This window comes from Lygodium microphyllum, unplaced genomic scaffold, assembly GCF_053477565.2.
Source record: "Lygodium microphyllum isolate KBCC unplaced genomic scaffold, Lygodium_microphyllum_v1.1.10 scaffold_103, whole genome shotgun sequence".
NCBI classification, from domain to species: domain Eukaryota; kingdom Viridiplantae; phylum Streptophyta; class Polypodiopsida; order Schizaeales; family Lygodiaceae; genus Lygodium; species Lygodium microphyllum.
The window spans coordinates 265,796-285,766 of record NW_028229586.1 but is presented as its reverse complement, the minus strand read 5'-3'; the positions used below and the strand labels follow the sequence as shown (position 1 = coordinate 285,766).

The 19,971-nt window shown below is 40.8% G+C and overlaps 1 protein-coding gene across 1 annotated transcript in view; it reads right to left on the bottom strand.

Annotated features, from left to right (window-relative positions):
* Positions 1–1,559: 1,559 nt before the first annotated feature.
* Positions 1,560–19,971, bottom strand: part of LOC148008640 (actin-related protein 7-like) — a 51,772-nt gene continuing 33,360 nt past the window's right edge. Inside the window, exons 5-8 of the mRNA XM_087674133.1 lie at positions 10,918–11,104; positions 10,749–10,819; positions 1,922–2,075; positions 1,560–1,832 (exon numbers count right to left, since the gene is read on the bottom strand). Of these exons, the coding sequence (XP_087530259.1) occupies positions 1,923–2,075; positions 10,749–10,819; positions 10,918–11,104 (411 nt within the window). The 3' untranslated portion in view covers positions 1,560–1,832; position 1,922. The remainder of the gene's footprint in view (positions 1,833–1,921; positions 2,076–10,748; positions 10,820–10,917; positions 11,105–19,971) is intronic.

Below are 19,971 nucleotides of genomic sequence, written 5' to 3'. Positions count from 1 at the left end.
TTCAATAGGTCTACGTGTGTGCGTGCGTGATCCATGTGAGAAAAAGATGGCCTGTGAGACCTATTTGCTAAGTACAATTGAAGGGCTATCTCGTTGTAAAGTATAATTAGAGCATGGGTAGAAGTGAAAAGCAAATTGTAACACACACGCATGTCTTAGAATATATTTTTCCTAAGTACGCTCAATGGGAAAGTTGTAGACTTTAATGAACCTACCCCAAGATACTTGAAGATGAAGACTTAAAAGCCTCAAATAAGGGCACATCATGATTCAATTATAATGGCCCAAGCCATCCCACAACATTGGCTCAAATAAGGCTACGATGATGGTGTCTTGAATGGGATAATTTACTAGAGAAAATTTAATGTCATAGAACAATGATTCTCAATCCAATTAGAGATTGGAATTCAAGTAGGATCTAGGCCTCTCCCAAGGATTTGTTCATCAAAGATCTTTAAGGACATTAAATGATACCTTTAACCATAAAGGGCATATGTATCTCTATGTTAGCTCAAAGTAGGAGAGTTGGCTTAGCTTTGTCGAGATGAGCCTAAATACATTTACTCTAAATATCAAACAAAGGAGACACAAATGCATTGCCCTTGGAATTGTCACCTAGCTCAAGACATCAAGAGGACTACTACAAGTGTTACGAGACATCAAGAGCAGGGCTACTACAAGTGTTAAGAGACACTAAGGACAAATAATAGTGACTTGGAGTGTCATTAAATCCCCAAATAAGGGGAAGTCTCAATGACCCTTCTCTCATGGCATGAGATGAAATAAGAGATGTCTCTTGTATATCCTGATAGCCACAAGGTCCCTAGTCAATGACCCTTCCATCTAAAGGATTGAATTCATCAAAATTGTAGAGACTTGGGGAGGCTCTGGATTGGACCTATCAAACATATAATCCCAACATCAAGGTACCTAACCTGTTTTATATCCCTCATTTTATAACAAACTCTTACATCCACCTAGTCAGAGAGGAGAGAGCCAAACTTTCTATTAGACAATCAACCAAACATACCTGAATAAAACCATTACAAGAAAGCATTCAAACAGTACCTAACAACCATGAGGCACTATGTTGCAACAAAGCAACAAATCCAGAAGTTCAACATCAGGTTTGTGGTCCAACTAGGAATAGAATCAATAAAAAGATGGCATGTTGCTCTTACAAAATGAGCTAGTTGAAATTGAGATGAGTAGACTAATTAAATGTTGACTTCCAGTGGTAACACACAACTGGTTAGCTTACTTAAAACGAATAGTCCGATGCATTTATGTTCATCAGTCCATATTAGTATGAACAAAAATCAACAGGTTGCTTGAGGAATGTCAATCCAACAGTATTATCAATCTCTATTCTCTATTCACGTTTCATCTCAAGCTTGGAGCTTCACACAATTTAAGTTTGAAAACTTCAAGGATAGATTTAAGACAACTGCAGTAAGAAACTATAATCGTCCCCCCGCTCCCTCCCCAAAACCCCCCCCACCCTGGGTCATCTCTCTGTGTCACAAAACAGTGCAGGTGAAATGAACACCCTGACAGAGAGGTAGAACTTGCCATGACAAAAAACAAGAGTACACTTAAGACTGCATTTTTTGTATGTTCTATGTTACATTGTTGTTTTGTGATGAAGAGTAAAGTGTACAGTTGTTACATTGTTGCTTTGTGATGAAGAGTCAAGTGTAAAGTTGGGATGGGAGGCGTGTCCCAGGATTGCCTTCTCTATTCTGCAGAGACAAGTACTCATAAATTCACTCCAGGAGGTATTCCATATAAATGGCTTTCTCCATGCATGCATAATTTGCACCCCATTTAACCTGCAAGAGCACCAATATTGACGAGGGTTGTAAGGCTGTAATCAAGCTGGATGCAGTCCACTGAGTTCTGCATATAAGGGAAGTGTTACCCTAAAAGCATTTCTTGTGGACAATGCTTGGACCCGATTCATCATATTCTGATTTGGTGATATGCTGGTTTTGAGGAAATACCACTTTTGCAAGAATTGCACCCCCCATCCATGCTGAGTATCTTAATGTGTCCTCCGGCATGTATTCAGGAGGCTGTTAGTGGTTGCAGTCACAAAAGAATCAGAACGTGAGTTCAGCTAACAGATGAAAAAAGGAAATTCCAGAACTAGCAACAACCAAGGAAATTCCAGAATGTATTCAGGAGGCTGTTAGTGGTTGCAGTCACAAAAAGAATCAGAATGTGAGTTCAGCTAACAGATGAAAAAAGGAAATTCCAGAACTACTTTCTGACAAAGCAACCAATGTTTAATGCAAAGAGCAGCTACAAGAGCCTTGTAATTACTGGTGAAAACAAGTTAGTTTGTTTCATCATCTTCTGCAAGTACTAAAACTTAGTTGCAGAAGAATTATGCAACTGTGTATTTTCTAAGAGGTCGTGTACACAGGGGATAACAAGAAATTGCATTTGATATTTGTACAAGTGATATGGATTTTGAGCTGAACAGCTCTGAAACAACAGAGCAATAATCATTTCTTGATGGTACTCCGACTATAGCTAGTTTCTAACTTGGATATTGTCATCACAGCTTCTGACCTATAACAGGCAAGACCATTTACCTTTCACTGGGCATTATTCCTTCTACTCTGTTTAAGTAATAATTAACATCTATAAAACTTCCTAATTTTCTCTTCTAAAACATCTTAACAAAAATTAAAAGACCATTATGTGAACCATTCGTTAGAATTTGCCAATTCTATGGGTAGTGCCCAATGTTTTAGTTAGTTGGTTTGTAGTGTGACACAACTACATTAATAAGTTGTGTCACCACTTCTAGAGTTAGTTCTAGAGTTGAATGAACTCTAGTCATAGTTGTCTCCATACATAATACGGTACAATCCATACCGTACGGTATGTATTAGTACCATTTCATACAAAAAAATAGGGTACTTCTGGCCACACCCCCCCAACCTCTTGTTTTTCAAGCATCAATCTTCCACACACACACACACACACTCACACACGCTCTCTTTCTCTCTCTCACTCAAGCCTACACTTCTCTTATTTGTATGATCATTTATGTATGATGTATCCAATCCATAGTTACCTGGAACGGGGGGAACGGGAATGGGACCCCCTGGAACGGGGGGAACGGGAATGGGACCCCCTGGAACGGGGGGAACATCCAAGGTTGGGGAACGGGAACGGGGGGAACGGCACATGTCTTAAGTGCCCCAAATATGCCCTGCATGACCCAAATTGCCCCAAAGAATGTCCCTCTAATTGCCCCAATACCCGTCAATGCATGAAATTGACCCAAATGTCCCAAAATTGACTCGATTACTCCCATAGCTCCAAATTGCCTTGAATTGCCCTAAGTATCCCAATTTCCCTTGAAATTAGACAATATAAATGGATGAATACCTTGGAATTGAGGATCGGCTAAAATTTGATTCTGATTTGCAAGAGTTCATAATGCATCAAATTTGAACTTTGCATGGACTTCTAATTAGCTTGTGGGTTGTCTTGACACTTTGAATCTTCAACCCAAGAGAGAGAGAGAGAGAGAGAGAGAGATTAGTGTGTGCACATTAGGCAATGGAGATGGATGAATATGTGGTAGTAGGACTGTGACCCAAGCAAAAAAAAAACAGGAAAAAATGTCAATTTTCAGTCAACAGGCCTGGAACGGCCATTCCAAACAAGGAACGGCAGGGGGAACGGCAAGGAACGGTAGGGAACAGCAGGGGGAATGACAGGGAACGTTCCCCGTTTCACCTCCTTGGACGGTTTGGAACGCGTTAGGCAGTTCCTATAGGCCGGAACGGCCGTTCCCTGTTTCTATGATCCAATCCCATCCATTTACTTGTAACCTGTATGTTGTAGCGGATATTGCACATGAGGCATATACCATAGAGGTTTTGGCATGTTACTCTCAAGTAATCATCTTATATACTCTCCTAGCATTGGTCTTTAGACTTTACACACTTATTCTATCATCTTTACTCCAAAATACCCAAGATGATTTTTTTTTTCATATTGATATTGTACTAAAACTTATAAAATCTTAAGGTACCATTTAGTACCATATTTTATCATATTGTACGGTATCGTACCTTTCATACGTGACAACTATGACTCTAGTTGAGTTAGCAATAGGTCTAGCTTACTTAAGACCTATTGTACTTTCATTTTATCATTCTAGCACTTGCATCTTTGGAGTGTGGAGCTGCAACCCACTCTTGCTCATTGTCTTGTGTTACTTCTGTCCCACTCTTCCTCCATTTCCAACATTTGGTATCAAAGCAGCTTCTACATGCAGATTCCGAACAGCCCCATCAGCCAATGCCGCTCCACCAAGGTCTTGCTGCAGCCTACCAATGTTCAGCAGCCTGAGAAAAAGAAGAAGTTGTTTTGGAGGAGATGCTACTACTGTTTTCAGTCTTGCATGCAACTGCGCACAGTTGGGGCTTTTGCCCAATTCGAGTTCTCGTGTGTGAATCTCCACAAAATTGCCAACATTGCGTAATTTCTTCAACATTGGTATGAGAAATTTGGGGCTTTTCAAATTTTTGGCTTCAGTACGCATCACGAGGCAGATTCCAGCTGCTGGTTATTGCTGGCAAGCATCCCGGGGTGACATTTCTACAGATATTCAAACTACAATGTAAAAATTTCTTCAATTCCTTTGAAATTTCAAAAAGAAATTTGGGCATCTTGCCTTGCACACATCCCAATGCAGGAAATCAGTGGTACGGCAGCATTTAATTGTTGCAACAATCAGATTGAACAGTAATTTGGGGGAAATTCACGTTCATCGTTATTTACAGAGGACTTGTTCCTATGGGATCATGTATAGAGAGGGGATTACTCTCTCTCTCGTTGGAGTGGTTCTGGCTAAGCAGGTGATGTGTATTTGCGATGGTCCACTACACATTATGCCTTCTCCCTTGGATCAGGAGTTATCTCGTGGAGCAGCAAGAAGCAGCCCATTGTGGCCCTTTCTTCTACAAAGGTAGAGTATTGTGTCTTATATTCTACAACTATGGGGATAGTTTGGCTTCATCGCATGTTGGCAAAGATTGGTTTTCCTCAGCCTAGACCTACAGAGCTACTTGTGGACAACTAAAGTGCTCTAGGTGTAGGCAAAGAACCCTGTGTTTCATAAAAATTTTGGTGAGAATTGGCATTAAATTGCTGAAATTTGTAATTTTGTGGCCACACATTACGAGGCAAGTGTACTACAGCAGTATACAACAGTGCATTGCTGTTATTCTTATGGCTAAATGCTAATTTGGATGGCATTGTACACACTTTTGAATTTGTGTGTCAATTTAGCACTTGCTTGGTAATCCTAAGGGATTTCTAGTACTCTAAGGAGTACATACACTAGACTTCAGATTTGAAGTATTTGACTGCAGATTTTTGCTCATTTCTGACAACATGGCACGTTAGGGCAACAATGATCAGAACAGTATCCTTGGTGTCCTCAATTAGGACGACAAGCTTAATGGCTCCAACTATCCATTGCGGATTTTTATGGTCCGCAAACTTCTTGTTGCAAAGGATTTGTGAGACTATGTCACAGCTGACTTGCAAAGACCAAGAGGTCTTGCACCTCAGCATCATGCTTGAGGATAGGTTGTTGCTACTATTGTTGCTCCTCCTCCTCCTCCCCCTCCTACAGAGGATCAAAGGAAATGGGATTCTAAGGATACTCAACGTTTTCTTTGATAGCATTGTCAGGGAAAAGGGCTATCATTTCGCACATTTGGTCTTGCAAAACCTCAAAACCAACATGGGACATACTTGAGAGTATGTTTGCTACCCACAATGATGCCAAGATCACCAACCTTTGCAAAGAGTTGACAAATTAAACATGGATGAGGGTGATAGAATTACGGATCACCCTACTTGTATACAGGATTTGCATAAGCAGCTACTCAATGTTGATGAGATCATTCAAGATGTTGAATTGGTGAACATCACCCTAAACTCTCTTCCAAAGGTATATCTTGGCTTTCACACCTCTTTGATGTTGTCATTGAGAGGGGGGCAACAGCCCCTTACATTCATGGAGTTGGAAGGCCTATTGTTGCAAGAGGAGCAAACTCAAAAGAATGTTGCTTTGCATTTAGGTGATATGGCTATGCTTTCCAAGTTTTAAGGCAAGGGTAAAGCTAGGCAAAATGCACAATATCAGCAAAAGGGTGAAGTTGAATAGCCATCATACAAGGCTGTCCAAGACTCGAATAAGTCTAAAAAAAATGAAAAACGTGCAAGAAGCCAGATCATTATATTGTTGAGTGCCAAAAGAGATTGGCCAAGGAGGAGAAGAAAGATTCCGGTTTGGTTCTCCAAGAGGCATCAACCAGCAAATCAACAGATGGCGATGCTTCAACCAACTTGGTAGAGGAGGATTATGCATTTCTCACATGCAATTATGATTCTTTTTATGGCTTATTCAACATGTAATGCTATTGAAATGCAACAAACATGGTATTTTGACAATGGTGCTTTAAAGCACATCACTTCAAGGAAGTGTTTGTTTACTTCTTTGTATTCGGCCCCTACTGGAAGTGTGTCACATATGCGAACAACATTAACTATGATGTCTGTGGCATTGAGACAGTCACTATTATTACTACATATGGTTCAAACTTCATGCTTCTAGATGTATTATTTGTGTCTAGCATTACAAAGAACTTGTTGTCTATTTCAACTTTCAATAAGCATAGCTTTTAGTCATCTTTGAGGATAAAAAATGTATTGCTAGAGATAGAGAGATGGACTATGCATGTAGGCTGTCCGGCACCCTATACAAGGGTTTACTCTTGTTAGACACTTATGACCAACAATCTCATGATGCTCTAGCGATCACTAGTCTTACACCCACTATGCACAATGCAAAACTTCGACATGCCCGTCATGGACATATAAACTTTGGTAGTTTGATGCCCCTTAAAAGGCATCATATGGTAGATACATTGCCTCCAATGGAGACTCCACCTCGCATGCGAGGAATGTATTTTGGGCAAGATGCACAAGTTTGCCTTCAAAAAGGATGGTGCAATGCAAGCCGTCCAAAAAATGCAACTTATTCACTCTAATGTTTGTCGTTCCATGAGAACATGTGCACTTGGGGAGCACCTTTATTTTGTTACATTTATTGATGACTACTCAAGGTATACACGGGTGTATGAGATGAAGGCTAAGTCTGATGTATTCATGCATTTTAAACATCTTGTGGCAAGGCTTGAAACTGAAACTGATTTAAAAGTGCAGACAATTCGCAAAATAGAGGAGGGGAGTACATGTCTTGTGCATTTAGACATATTGGTTGGATTGTGGCATTACACATCAAGCCACTGTTACTCCTCAACAAAATGGAGTTGCTAAAAGGAAGAATCGCACTCCCATGGAAATGACTCGTTGTATATTAAAAATTAAAGGGCTACCACATAAATTTTGATTAGAAGAGCTTCAATGTGCCAATCATATATTGAATAGGACACCTCAAAGGTTTTGAAGATGATCACTCCGTTTGAGGCTTGGCATGGAAAGAAACCCAAAGTTGACTACTTTCAAGTGTTTAGTTGCATAGCCTATGCACATACACCAAAAGAGCTTCATGAAAGCTTGACGATAAGGCTATAAAATGCATTTTTACTGACTATAGTTTAGAAAGCAAAGGCTATTGTATGTATGACCCATACACGAAGGTATTTGTCAGTAGGGATGTCATATTTACTGAAAATGTGACATTTTCTCATGACAAATTTCTAATGCCAGTCACATATGATATTGGTTATGTTTTTGAAAGCCTTTTACCACTTTCTTTGGAGTTTGTGCCTATTGTAAATGACAAGAAAAACCTATTACAGCAAGCTATTGCTGCTCCATGTGCTCCCGAACAGCAAGGTACTCATGAGGGTTTGCCACATGCAATAGAGGCAACAGTTTAGCATGAAAGGGCAGCTATAAATGAAACAAAAATAGTCCCGAGATGGCTGTCACAAAATCTTCAAGAGAGTAAAATGGATATCCCATTACCTTAGCGTACTAGACAGGCTGCTAGGCATGCAGCACATGATACAAGAAAGGGGAGAAAAAGGGGATTTTGGGGGGGGGGGGGGGGTTTTTGGTGGGGATAAATATTGACAATGCACAGCTTCTTTCAGCTTTTCCTAGGTCTCAGCAAGTCCCTGGTCTTTACAACATTGTTTCCACCACAAACGTGCCTCATGGTCAATTTCAACTTGGTGATCGTAACCTAATTAGCAAGGGTAGTTCCCGCAGTAGTAAAGTTGTCCTCCATAGTCTCAATCCAAATCTCTGCCTCGGCTTCAACGTCTTTGCCCTTGCACGGTGGGGGGCACATTTGACTGATATAACGGAAATAGATGATTGTGATGAGCATGTGTTTATGAGCTCATTGTTGGATGATGACGCACTTACTTCCTTGGACGAAGTTCAATAAGATGTACATTGGATGCAGGCCATGTAGGAGTTAGACTCCATTGCCACCAACTCTATATGGGATCTTGTAGATCTACCACCTAGTAAGAAGGCCATTGGCACTAAGTGGGTTTTCAAACTCAAACGTGAAGCTGATGGTACAATTGACGAGTACAAGGCACGGTTGGTTGCAAAAGGCTATGTACAAAAAAAAGGCATAGATTATGAGAAACCTTTTGCTCCTACATCCTATATGAGTATAGTGAGATGTGTGATTGCGATGGCTGCACATTATGGTTGGAAAGTACATCAATTGGATATTAAAACAACATTCTTGAATAGGGATCTACATGAGGATGTTTATGTATCTCAACCTCCAAGGTTTGAGATTAAAGGAAAATAACACATGGTATACAAGTTGCATAAAGCTCTTTATGGTCTTAAACAAGCTCCTTGTACGCGGTATCATGGTAAACACAAAACCCATTTGAGTAGGCATGAAACACAAAACATGTTTCACTAATGAAACATTTCAGTATGCAACGTTTCACATATCTACTTCATTCCGAGGAAAAACAACAATTTCTATCAAAAACTTGCTAAATATATGTACTTTGAATGTGTTATGTTGCCGTTTCGCATGGTGTTTCACTTAGCACCTGCCCAAGGGTAAAATGTTTCGTATTGAAACGCAACATTTTGGACACAAAACATTTTAAGGGTGAAACGTTTCACAGTTACCTTGCATGGTACTCTAAAATTGATGCTTATTTAGCCAACAAAGCGTTCAAAAATAATCCGACTACCTCCACTCTTTACATTAAGAACAAAGGGGGGGACTTGATGATTATCATTCTTTATATAGATAACATATTGTTCACTAGACCTACAAAGGGAAAAATTGCAGATTTTAAGGCTGAATTAAAATATGCATTTGCTACGTCAAATATGAGCTGTCTATACTAGTATTTGGGGATTCAGTTCACCCAAAATCAGCCTGGTATCATCATGTCACAGTCACAGTATGTGAATAAGTTGTTACATAGGTTTAATATGCAAGATTACAAACCTATATGCACTCCTATGGAGCCTAGCTTAAAGTTGTCCATACATGATGGTGAAGAGATGTTTGATGTTGCAATTTATAGTCTAAGCTGTTGGCTATCTTATTTACCTTTGCAACACACGCCCTGACATTCAATATGCACGATCTCAAGTGACCAGGTTTATGCACAACCCATGGACTATACATTGGCAAGCTGTTAAGCGGATCTTCAAATATTTGAAAGATACTCAATCACATGCATTATTATTTCCCAAGGGGAGACTTGCATCTACAGACTCACAGTGATTGACATTGGGCTGGTGATGCAAATACTAGACAATCTACTAGTGGGCACTTTATTTTTGGGCCACTCATACATTTCATGACTAAGAAACAACCTATAGTGGCTACCTTGTCTTGTGAGGCTAAGTACAAGGCAACCTTCATTGCAACAATGGAATGTGTGTGGCTATGCAAATTGTTGGCTAATCTACAGATTTATTTGGAGAGTCCTAGACCCATTATTTCTAACAGTCAAAGTGCTATTGTAGTGGCACGGAATCCCGTGTTTCATGCTCGCACGAAGCACATTGAGATACATTACCATTATGTCAGAGAGAGATGTTATGTAGGAGAGATTAGTTTGATGTGTATCCCTACACTGGAGAATGTTGCAAACATTTTCACAAAAGCACTTCCTCATGAGAAGTTTGAGGATTTTCAAAAGTCCTTGAACTTGCTACCTTTTGGTGATTGATCTTCCTGTACTTCTACCACATTGGTACTACAAGGAGGTGTTAGAATTTGCCAATTCTATGGGCAGTGCCCAATGTTTTAGTTAGTTGGTTTGTAGTGTGAACACAACTACATTAATAAGTTATGTCACCATTTCTAGAGTTAGTTCTAGAGTTAAATGAACTCTAGTTGAGTTCGGGATAGGTCTAGCTCACTTAAGACCTATTGTACTTTCATTCTATCATTCTAGCACTTGCATCTTTCGAGGGTGAAACTGCTGCCCAGTCCTGCTCATTGTCTTGTGTTCTCTCTCTCTCTCTCTCTCTCTCTCTCTCTCTCTCTCTCTCTCTCTCTCTCCCCAATAGCATTGACATACTTTCATACAATCTATACTTAGATATAGCTTTAAAGATGGAAAGGCAAGAAGCTTGCAAAATCTAAGTGATAAAAGAACTGTGTTATGCAACTTAGAAAACAAACTGTTTTGGTCGAAATAACTGCATAAGACAAAATCAGTGTGAAAATTTGCCTTAACTACAGCTGGCCGAATTGAAGGGGTTGTAAGAAGGTTTGCTTCCTTTTGGAAACGAGTATCAAAACCTGCCCAAAGTAGCACAAAGCTTACTATCTTAAAGCTGAGAAGGAACTATGCAAATGATGAACCCCCAGCATAATTATTATTTGATCAAAAAGCATACCAGGCATGAATGTAGTTCCTCCACAAAGCACAATATTCTCAAGTAATTGCCTCTGATTTTCTGCTGGAACACATAATGATACACTACGGAAAAGTGACTCTACAATGTTCAGATCCTCAATAGACAACAAAGAGGGCTGAAATAATGCCTCGCCAACAGTGTATCTCTCCTTACCAATTGAAATGACCTGCTTATACAGACATAAGAGTGCATTCAATCAGAATGTGAATTTACATCAATAGAATTACCACAAAGATTGTAGGATAAACATAGGGGCCACTGCATTAAAAGATGATGTCCAGATGACCACCCCATAGAACACATTCTGCACCAATGGGCCACTAATATTTATCCAATTTACTTAGAACTGGAATATCCTGCTAGCGTTCCCTTACAGTAAGCTGCCAAGCTATAAGCCCTATGGAAGCGTGATTTATCAATAAGTAGAGCCCTGATACAATATGCTTACCTAGAAGCTTAGGATTTGAGTGATTGATGAAGGCATAGAGCATTAGTTTTGCACATGATCAGCAAACAAACATAAAAGGTCTTGAAGTCACAATACGTCGGTTTAAATTCCTTTTTCTTTTTGGGGGGTACCATGGTGGTGTGGTGTGATGGGGTGGGTTTTGTTACATATTGAATATTTGGAACGTAGGTTCACCACAGCAGGCCCTAGCTACTTCAATGGAAAGTTAAGATAATATATGAGACTTGGAGAAACAACGAGAAAGGAGGCTCAATATGCACATATGCAGCTGCATTGGGAACAATGGCTGGCACTGGACAGAGTTAGTCAATTATGAGAGAAATGGGCATGTTCGCTGTATGCACTTGAAGATGGTCCGGAACTGCTGAAGGACGGATGGCTTGAGCCCGTAAATCCACCAACATCATTAATAACACAGATCATAGCCCTCTTCTTCTATTGCACCCATTCTATGTCTATATGAGTCAAAAAATTTGTGAACAAAGAAATCTATGGCATTGTATAAGACAGGGTCAAAAGTTAGATCAACTACCAGCAAACATTTGATACCTACAACACAATTGGATCAAAACCAAGAAGTTGCAGCCATCCACTGTACCCACCTAATCAATGCCTCGACCATCCGACCTGACACACTACCACCCACGTCATCAAATAGACCTCCCTGCTCCACATCAACCATCGACATCTTGTCACATCAAACCCAACACATTACAGAATATTACATTCAACTTATTTTCTCATTTTTCCATTCCAAAAGGCCCCTGTTCACATCCATAGCCCCATCTACACACAAATTGGGCCAAGTTTGGGGGTTTTCACCAAACTCGCCCAATTTGGTTTAAATTCCATCAAAATTCAAGGATTCTCTATCGAATTCACAAAATTCAACACCGAATTGAGGAATTTGACACACCATCGTCAACAACTTTGGGCCTTTTCACCAAATCGGTCAAATTTTCACCAAATTTCACAGGAAAGTTTGGAGCTTTTCAAGAATTTGGTATTATTCAGCAACATTGAGGCTCAATTCATCACTAGGCACAACATTTTGCACCATTCAAGTAAAAAATTTATAACAATTGTCAAATCTCTCTTCAATTTTCCGATAAAATTTGGGGCTTTTTAACATTCAAGACCAATTTCACCCCAATTTCTTCGGAAAATTTGAGGCATTTCTGAAATTCATCGAATTTCATCAAAATCAAGGCTCAATTCACTTTAAGTTGGATAAAGATTTTATCCAATTTCTCTTCATTTTTTGGGCCAAATTTTGGGCTTTAGCCCAATTCCACCACCAAGCGCCCAAAATTTGCGGCTTTGGCTTCAATTCATTTTCTTAGCCCTCAACGTGCTCCAAAATCATATTATTTGGCTGGTGGCCCTATTTTTTCCCAACATTGAAGACAAATTTTATTATTTCGGCATACTATTGGGAAAATTTTCAATATATTCTGCTACAATCCACATTATTGGAGCACTTCCAACCATCAATCTCTGATTTTAGCATATTGCTGATTGCAACCTTGATTGGGTAATATTTTATTTCTAAAAAATATTATCTCCTTAATAGGAAAACAACAATAAAATATTATTATTATTATTCAACTTCATTGAGGCAAGCAACATATCTTCTATCAATGGTTTATTATTATTCGGGCATATATTCTCTTTCTTCACTTGGAAAATGTAATTTTATGGCTAATTTCCACTCATGGCCAGCAATAATGATGATTTGTTGAGCATGCTTGGCACTGACAACAAGCTCTGTCAAAAGATGACGTACCAATGAGACAATAGGGTTTGCAAGGAGGAACACAAAGTAAACTTGGCAAACATGGAGAAGAGAAGAGAAGAGAGAAGAAACTCTGATGAATGTAATGATGAAGATCTGAATCATGGAGTGAATGTGATACAAGGGAACAAGGTGCCGTAGCACAAGAAAGATGATGAAGACAGCCACGAACCACGAGCCGCAATGTCCTCCTGAAGGGGTGTGAGGGCAATGGAGAGGCTGGAGAGAAGAGGTGACGGACTGAATGAATCAATCGTAAGGTATGAATGAGAGAGTGGCCTATAAATAGGCACAGTCAGTCTAGGATGGCGCCCCTTTTTGGGACTACAAACCCTAAACGCAAAATGCAGAAATACAAAAACGCAAACTGTGGGTGAAGGGTGAAGGGTTTCTCAACACCCCCTCTCAAGCCCAAAAAGGGGAACAAAAGAAGAGTGAGGTGGAGATGCAATGCTACATGCTAAAGAATGCTCATGCAACAAGTGCCACTTGGACAATGTCCCTTGTGAAAAAATTGTTCACTTGCCCAAGCGCCCTAGTACAAAGATGATGAAACATGCAATGCATAGGAGGAATGTCGGACTTTGTGTGGTGCCAAGAATCATAAGGATATGCATGTCAAAAGATGATGTACCAGCGAGACAATAGGGTTGGCGAGGAGGAACACAGAGTGAACTCGGCAAACATGGAGAAGAGAAGAAACTCTGATGAATGAAATGATGAAGACCTGAATCATGGAGTGAATGTGATACAAGGGAACAAGGGTGCCGTAGCACAAGGAAGATGATAAAGACAGTCACGAACCACGAACCTCAATGTCCTCCTAAAGGGGTGTGAGAGTAGTAGAGAGATTGGAGAGAAGAGGTGACAAACTGAATGAATCAGCCGTGAGGAATGAATAAGAGAGTGGCCTATAAATAGGCATAGTCAGTCTAGGATGGCACCCCTTTTTGGGGCTGCAAACCCTAAGCACAAACCCTAAATGCAAAACGCAGAAACGCAAAAATGTAAACTGCGGGTGAAGGGTAAAGGGTTTCTCAACACCCCCTCTCAGGCCCAAAAAGAGGAACAAGAGGAGTGAGGTAGAGATGCAATGCTACATGCTGAAGAATGCTCATGCAGCAAGTGCCACTTGGACAGTGTCCCTCGTGGGAAAATTGTTAACTTGCCCAAGTGCCCTAGTACAAAGATGATGAAAACATGCAATGCATAGGAGGAATGTCAGACTTTGTGTGGTGTCGAGAACCATAAGGATATGCCCGTACTCGATCTTGGGAGGTGGCTCCATGCTGACCAAGTGACCAAGGCAAGAAGAGAGGAGGAGGAAGAAGATGTAGAGGATCCCTAAGATCCAAGATTTCCACCAGAAAGGAAACTTGCAGTAAAGAACAGTAGACAAAGTGAACTGGAAAACCCGAAACTCAACCTCGAGAGAGAAGCCACTAGCACCGTGTAGCCATGCTGAAAGGAATACGAGGGCCTCGTCACCAAGTCGCGGTTGAACCTCCGAGGTCCTGATCTAGGGGGTACCTGAAGATCCTAGATATCAATAGAAGAGATGACTGGTCGAAGACAACCACCCCAAGAAAGTAGAGGATGGGTAAAGAACTTCATGTGGAGTAGGTTCCCCCTCTAAGGAGGGAGGTGAAGGGGCCCCCGCTGAAGTCGAAGAAGAAGTAGATGCCCCCTCTGAGGACAAAGAAATAACATCCCTCTCCGAATCTCCCTCTGAAGTAGATAGGGAATCCAAAAACTCATGGATCACGGACTCCGAAATGTCTAATGACGAAGAAGTGCCACTAGTGGTGCTAAAGAAGGTATCTGGGGTGCCGAAGAGCTCCCAGAGATAGCCTCTCGAACCTGAGTAGTCGAGGGTGGGGAAGGGTGGGGCTCAGAATGAGCAAGAGGTGGACAACAGTCGCTATCTCTCAGTGGAGTAGACTAGATAGCTGAAGAAGAGGAAGGAGTCGAGCAGCCATTGTCTCTCGAAGGAGCAGACTGACAAGGAGACGATACCAAACAATCACTGTCTCTTGGTGGAGCCGACTGCAAAGAAGCAGGTCGTGGAAGCCACTGTACCTGAAAATAAGTGAAAGAAGACTGCCGTTGGCATTGCAACAATCTCCAGGAGGTCATAGCGCCAATTGATCCTCCATGTGCTGGAAAGGACTTAGTGCGCATCGGATGCGCCTTATTGCCTTAAGCATAGTACTCTAATAACCGATACAGAACAATCTCTGTGGCCTAGAAATGAGAGGTGGCACAAGGAGTGCCTAGTGGAAGACACATGTACTCCGGGGGGGTGGGGAGCAAAGGTCGAAGTCGGCAAGCATCAGTGGTGTGTCCAGTGATGCCACAGTAGAAGCACCCAGTAGTCTGGACATCTGTTGGTAAAGAAGCCATGGGTACCAGTGTGCCTTGCTGAAAAAGGAAGAGGTCAGCCACCATAAACCACGAACTGCAATGTCCCCCTCAAGGGGTGTGAGGGCAGTGTGAAGCACGAACCGCAATGTTCGCCTCAAGGGGTGGGAGGGCAGTGGAAGGGCTGGATGTGAGTTACCAGTGGGAGGAGGATATGACCAGCAATAAGAGATTGCAATCAGTAGAAAAACGCAAGTGAGAAGAGAGAAAGACTAAAAACGCAAGCACGAAGGTGAGAGAAAGACTAAAAACGCAGGCAAGACAGCCTACAAGAGAGAGAAAGACTAAAAACGTAAGAACTGCAGGCTGGAAACTGGGCGCCAACAGCAGTAGAGGGTGTGTGGGCTGGTGTAACCTGCAAAACAAGGATAATTGTTGAATGGGGACAGCCTGTCTATTGATAGATGTGGAAGAGCGCCCCAAAAATTAGGGTTTCCACTAAACTTTCTTGAACTGCTCCCCATTTTAGGGTTTCCACTCAACTCTCTCGAACCGCTCCCCGTTTTAGGGTTTTACTCTAAAAGAGTATTTTTAGTATATTTTGGGGCTGTTTAAGAGGCTAATCAACAAGTAATGCATATTTTAGCTCAACAAGAGAATCAAATGTAAGTGTACCAGTGTGTTGCACATTACACAAAGAATAAAAATGTATTTATATGTTAGGGTACAAGTAAAAGGCGTGTTCACACCCATAAGTTTATACACACAAGATTAATGGGAGTTTACACCCAAAGGGACTTTACATCCAACAACCTCCCACTTAAAGACCCAAAGTGGTACCTTTAAACTATCCAACTCCCACTACTCGAATGCAATGCTCATGATGAGCCTTTGCAAGGCTTTTAGTGAGAACATCTACATGGTTATCTTGGGTTTTGACCTTAGTTAGTGTGACAAGGCCATCATCCAAGATTTGTCGAATGAAATGGTACCGAACATCTATGTGTTTGGTACGTGCATGGAACATGGCATTCTTAGCCAGACATACTGTACTCTAGCTATCACAACCAAGCACTAGAGTACGTGAAGAAAGACCAAAATCCTTGACCAGATGGCCAAGCCAAATAGCTTCCTTAGAAGCTTCTGTGGCTGAAATAAATTCAGCCTCAGTAGTACTTAGTGCTACAATTTTCTGCAATCTTGAACACCAAGAGATAGCTCCACCAGCCAAAGTAAAAACATACCCACTAGTAGATTTTCTAGTGTCAAGATCTCCTACCATGTCTAAATCACAAAATTTCTGCAACTCTAGCGTACCCATTCCATAGCATATACATTTTTCTTGTGTACCTTTCAAATATCTGAAGATGCATTTCACTGCTTCCCAATGTGGCTTGCTAGGGTTGGACATGAATCTACTAACAACTCCCACTGTATGAGCAATGTCAGGGCGAGTTGCAACCATGGCATACATCAAAGATCCACAAGCTGATGCATAAGGTATACCCTTCATGGTACTAGCAACTGCATCATCCTTGGGCAATCAAATTTACTATGTTTTGTATGTGGCGGTAAAGACACACCAAGGGGCTTAGCATTAGCCATATTAAATCTATCAAGTACTTTGCTGATGTACTTGTCTTGTGAGAGAAATAACAAGTAATGTCCTCTCTCTCTTTTAATGTGCATGCTCAAAATGTGTTCAATTGCTCCCAGATCTTTCATTGAGAAGGTTGAAGTTTGAACTCAGCTTCCTTTAAGAGGATATAAAGTACTCTTATGCTTTCTTGTAAACAGCATGTCATCCACATATAAGACTAGCACAATAAGACTTCCATCATCAACCATTTTGGTGTATAAGCAGTAATATGCATGACTGTATTTGAATCCATGGCTGAGCATAAAAGTATCAAACTTTTTATACCACTACCTAGGGGCTTGTTTCAGCCCATATAAGCTGCGTTTCACTTTACAAACTAAATGCTCTTTCCCTGGAATAGCAAAGCCTTCTAGTTGTTTCATGTACAGCTCTTCATCCAAGTCACCATAAAGAAAAGCAGTCTTCACATCCATCTGATCCAACTCTAAATCCAAGGATGCAATAAGAGCAAACAAGACACGGAGCATAGTCATTTTCACCATCGATGAAAAAACCTCTTGGAAGTCTATGCCTTCCTAGCAACCAAATGTGCCTTGTGTTTGGGCTTCCCATCAATACATTTCACCTTATAAACCCATTTATTAGGAATAGCTTTCCTTTCCTTGGGCAAAGGTACAAGCTCCCATGTGTTATTCGCATACAAAGACTTCATCTCTTCCTACATAGCAAGCTTCCATTTGTTTTCACATGACTATGCCTCTTTAAATGTCAAAGGCTCATCTTCATCAGTCAATAAAATGCAATCCAAAGATGGTTGAAACCTATGTGGCTACCTTCTGACACATATAAATATCCCATCTCTCCCTCATCTCCATCTTGCATGAAAATGCCCTTAATGGATTTCATGTCTAGTTTAGTCCTCTGCTTTACAGGAATATGCACAAAAGCATCACAATCAAAGACACACAAATGGTCATATGAAGCAGGTTTGCTAAACCAAACCTCTTCTAGAATGTCATTTTCCAATGCACGATTGGGAGAGCGATTGCACACATGAACTGCAGTTTTAAGAGCCTCTCCCGAGAACTAAAAGGAGATCAGCTGTGGACAACATGCATCTGACTCTCTCACAAAGTATGCGATTATATCTTTCAGCCACGCCATTTGATGCAGGATTGTAAGGAGTTGTCAACTCCCTCTTAATACCATGCATCTCACAAAAATTTTCGAATTCATTAGAAACATTCTCACCCCGATTATATGTTCTTATAGCTTTTAACTTAAGCCCTTTCTGTGTAGTAACAAAAGCATGAAACCTTTTAAAGGTGTGCAACACTTCTTTTTTGCTCTTTAATACATATACCCATGACTTTCTACTGAAATCATCAATAAAAGTGACAAAGTACCATGCACCCCCATGTGAAGTAACAGGCATAGTGCACACATCAGAATATACTAAGTCAAGAGCATTGGACTTCTTAACGACACTAGAGTAATAAGGAGACTTCACATGTTTTCCATATATGCAATCATTACAAAAGTCAAGACTAGAGCCTTTTACATCAAATCTCCCTAAGGAGGAGAGAAGTTGAAGGCCTTTCTGGCTCATATGGCCAAGTCTTTTATGCCAAAGTTCCATCTGTGAATGAACTTCAACAATAGTCAAAAACCTACCATGTAATGCTTTACAATGCAAATAATACAAAGTCTCTCTTTTGCTGCCTTTAACAATCAGCATGGAGCCCTTGTGGAGTTTCCAAGATCCACCACCAAAGGTAGTAAAATACCTTCTTACATCAAGCTGCCCAACTAATAGTAGACTTTTCTTTATACTAGGTACATATCTGACATCTTGCAAAATCAGCTCTTGACCATTTTCAAGGGCCAAGTGAATGGTACCTACACCCTCCATTTCACATGCATAATTGTTGTCCAAGTAAACCTTGAAGACAACCTGCATTGTATTTAGAAAACAACTCCAAAGAAGGAGTAACATGAAAAGAAGCATCGATGTCCACTATCCATGATTGAGACAGCCTATCATGAGCTGAAAGTAAGACATCAATTACCTTCTTTTTAGTGATGTGCATATCACCTACTATTGCCATAACATCTACATCATTACATGAGGCTGTAACAAGTATCTCCCTAGTGTCAAAGAGCTCTTCAATGACCACACTAGATGCAACATACGTGGTCCTTGTCCAACCATAGCATGAAAAATCATGCTTCCACCAAAATATCCTAGCTGCCCCATCATAGCATGCATGCCCGGTTGTCCAAAATCCATTGGATTTGCACTTCTATGACGACCTTGCATTTGCATTCCTTGCCCCGTAGATACCAACTGTTTTATTTCATTAGCATCTTTGGGAGCTTCAAATGAAGGGTTTGGCATTATCTTCGGTGCATCTTGCTGTCCTGAAGTTGTAGAAGATGTCTTCTTCTTCTTGCCTTTGCTGTCTTTCTTTGGAGCATTCAAAAATCGAGTAAATTGAGGATCCTTTGCCAATTCAATAAAGAGATTTGCTGCTGTCCTCATCCGATTCTTAAACTGGTCATCAAATTCCTCTTCACTTTGCTTGTCATCAGCCTCCTTATGCCCTGAAGGCTAAGCATCTTTCCCAACGGTAACATTTTCAGCTCGATGTCCATGGTCTGAGCCTTGTCCAAGGTCAAGCATTGTACTTACTTCATTCCCATGTGAATGTTCATACTGAGAGGCATCATCACTTCTTGAGTCCATCTCACTGTATGAAGACATATTGCTGTAATTTCTCAACTGAGAGTAAAAATCAGTACTAGCAC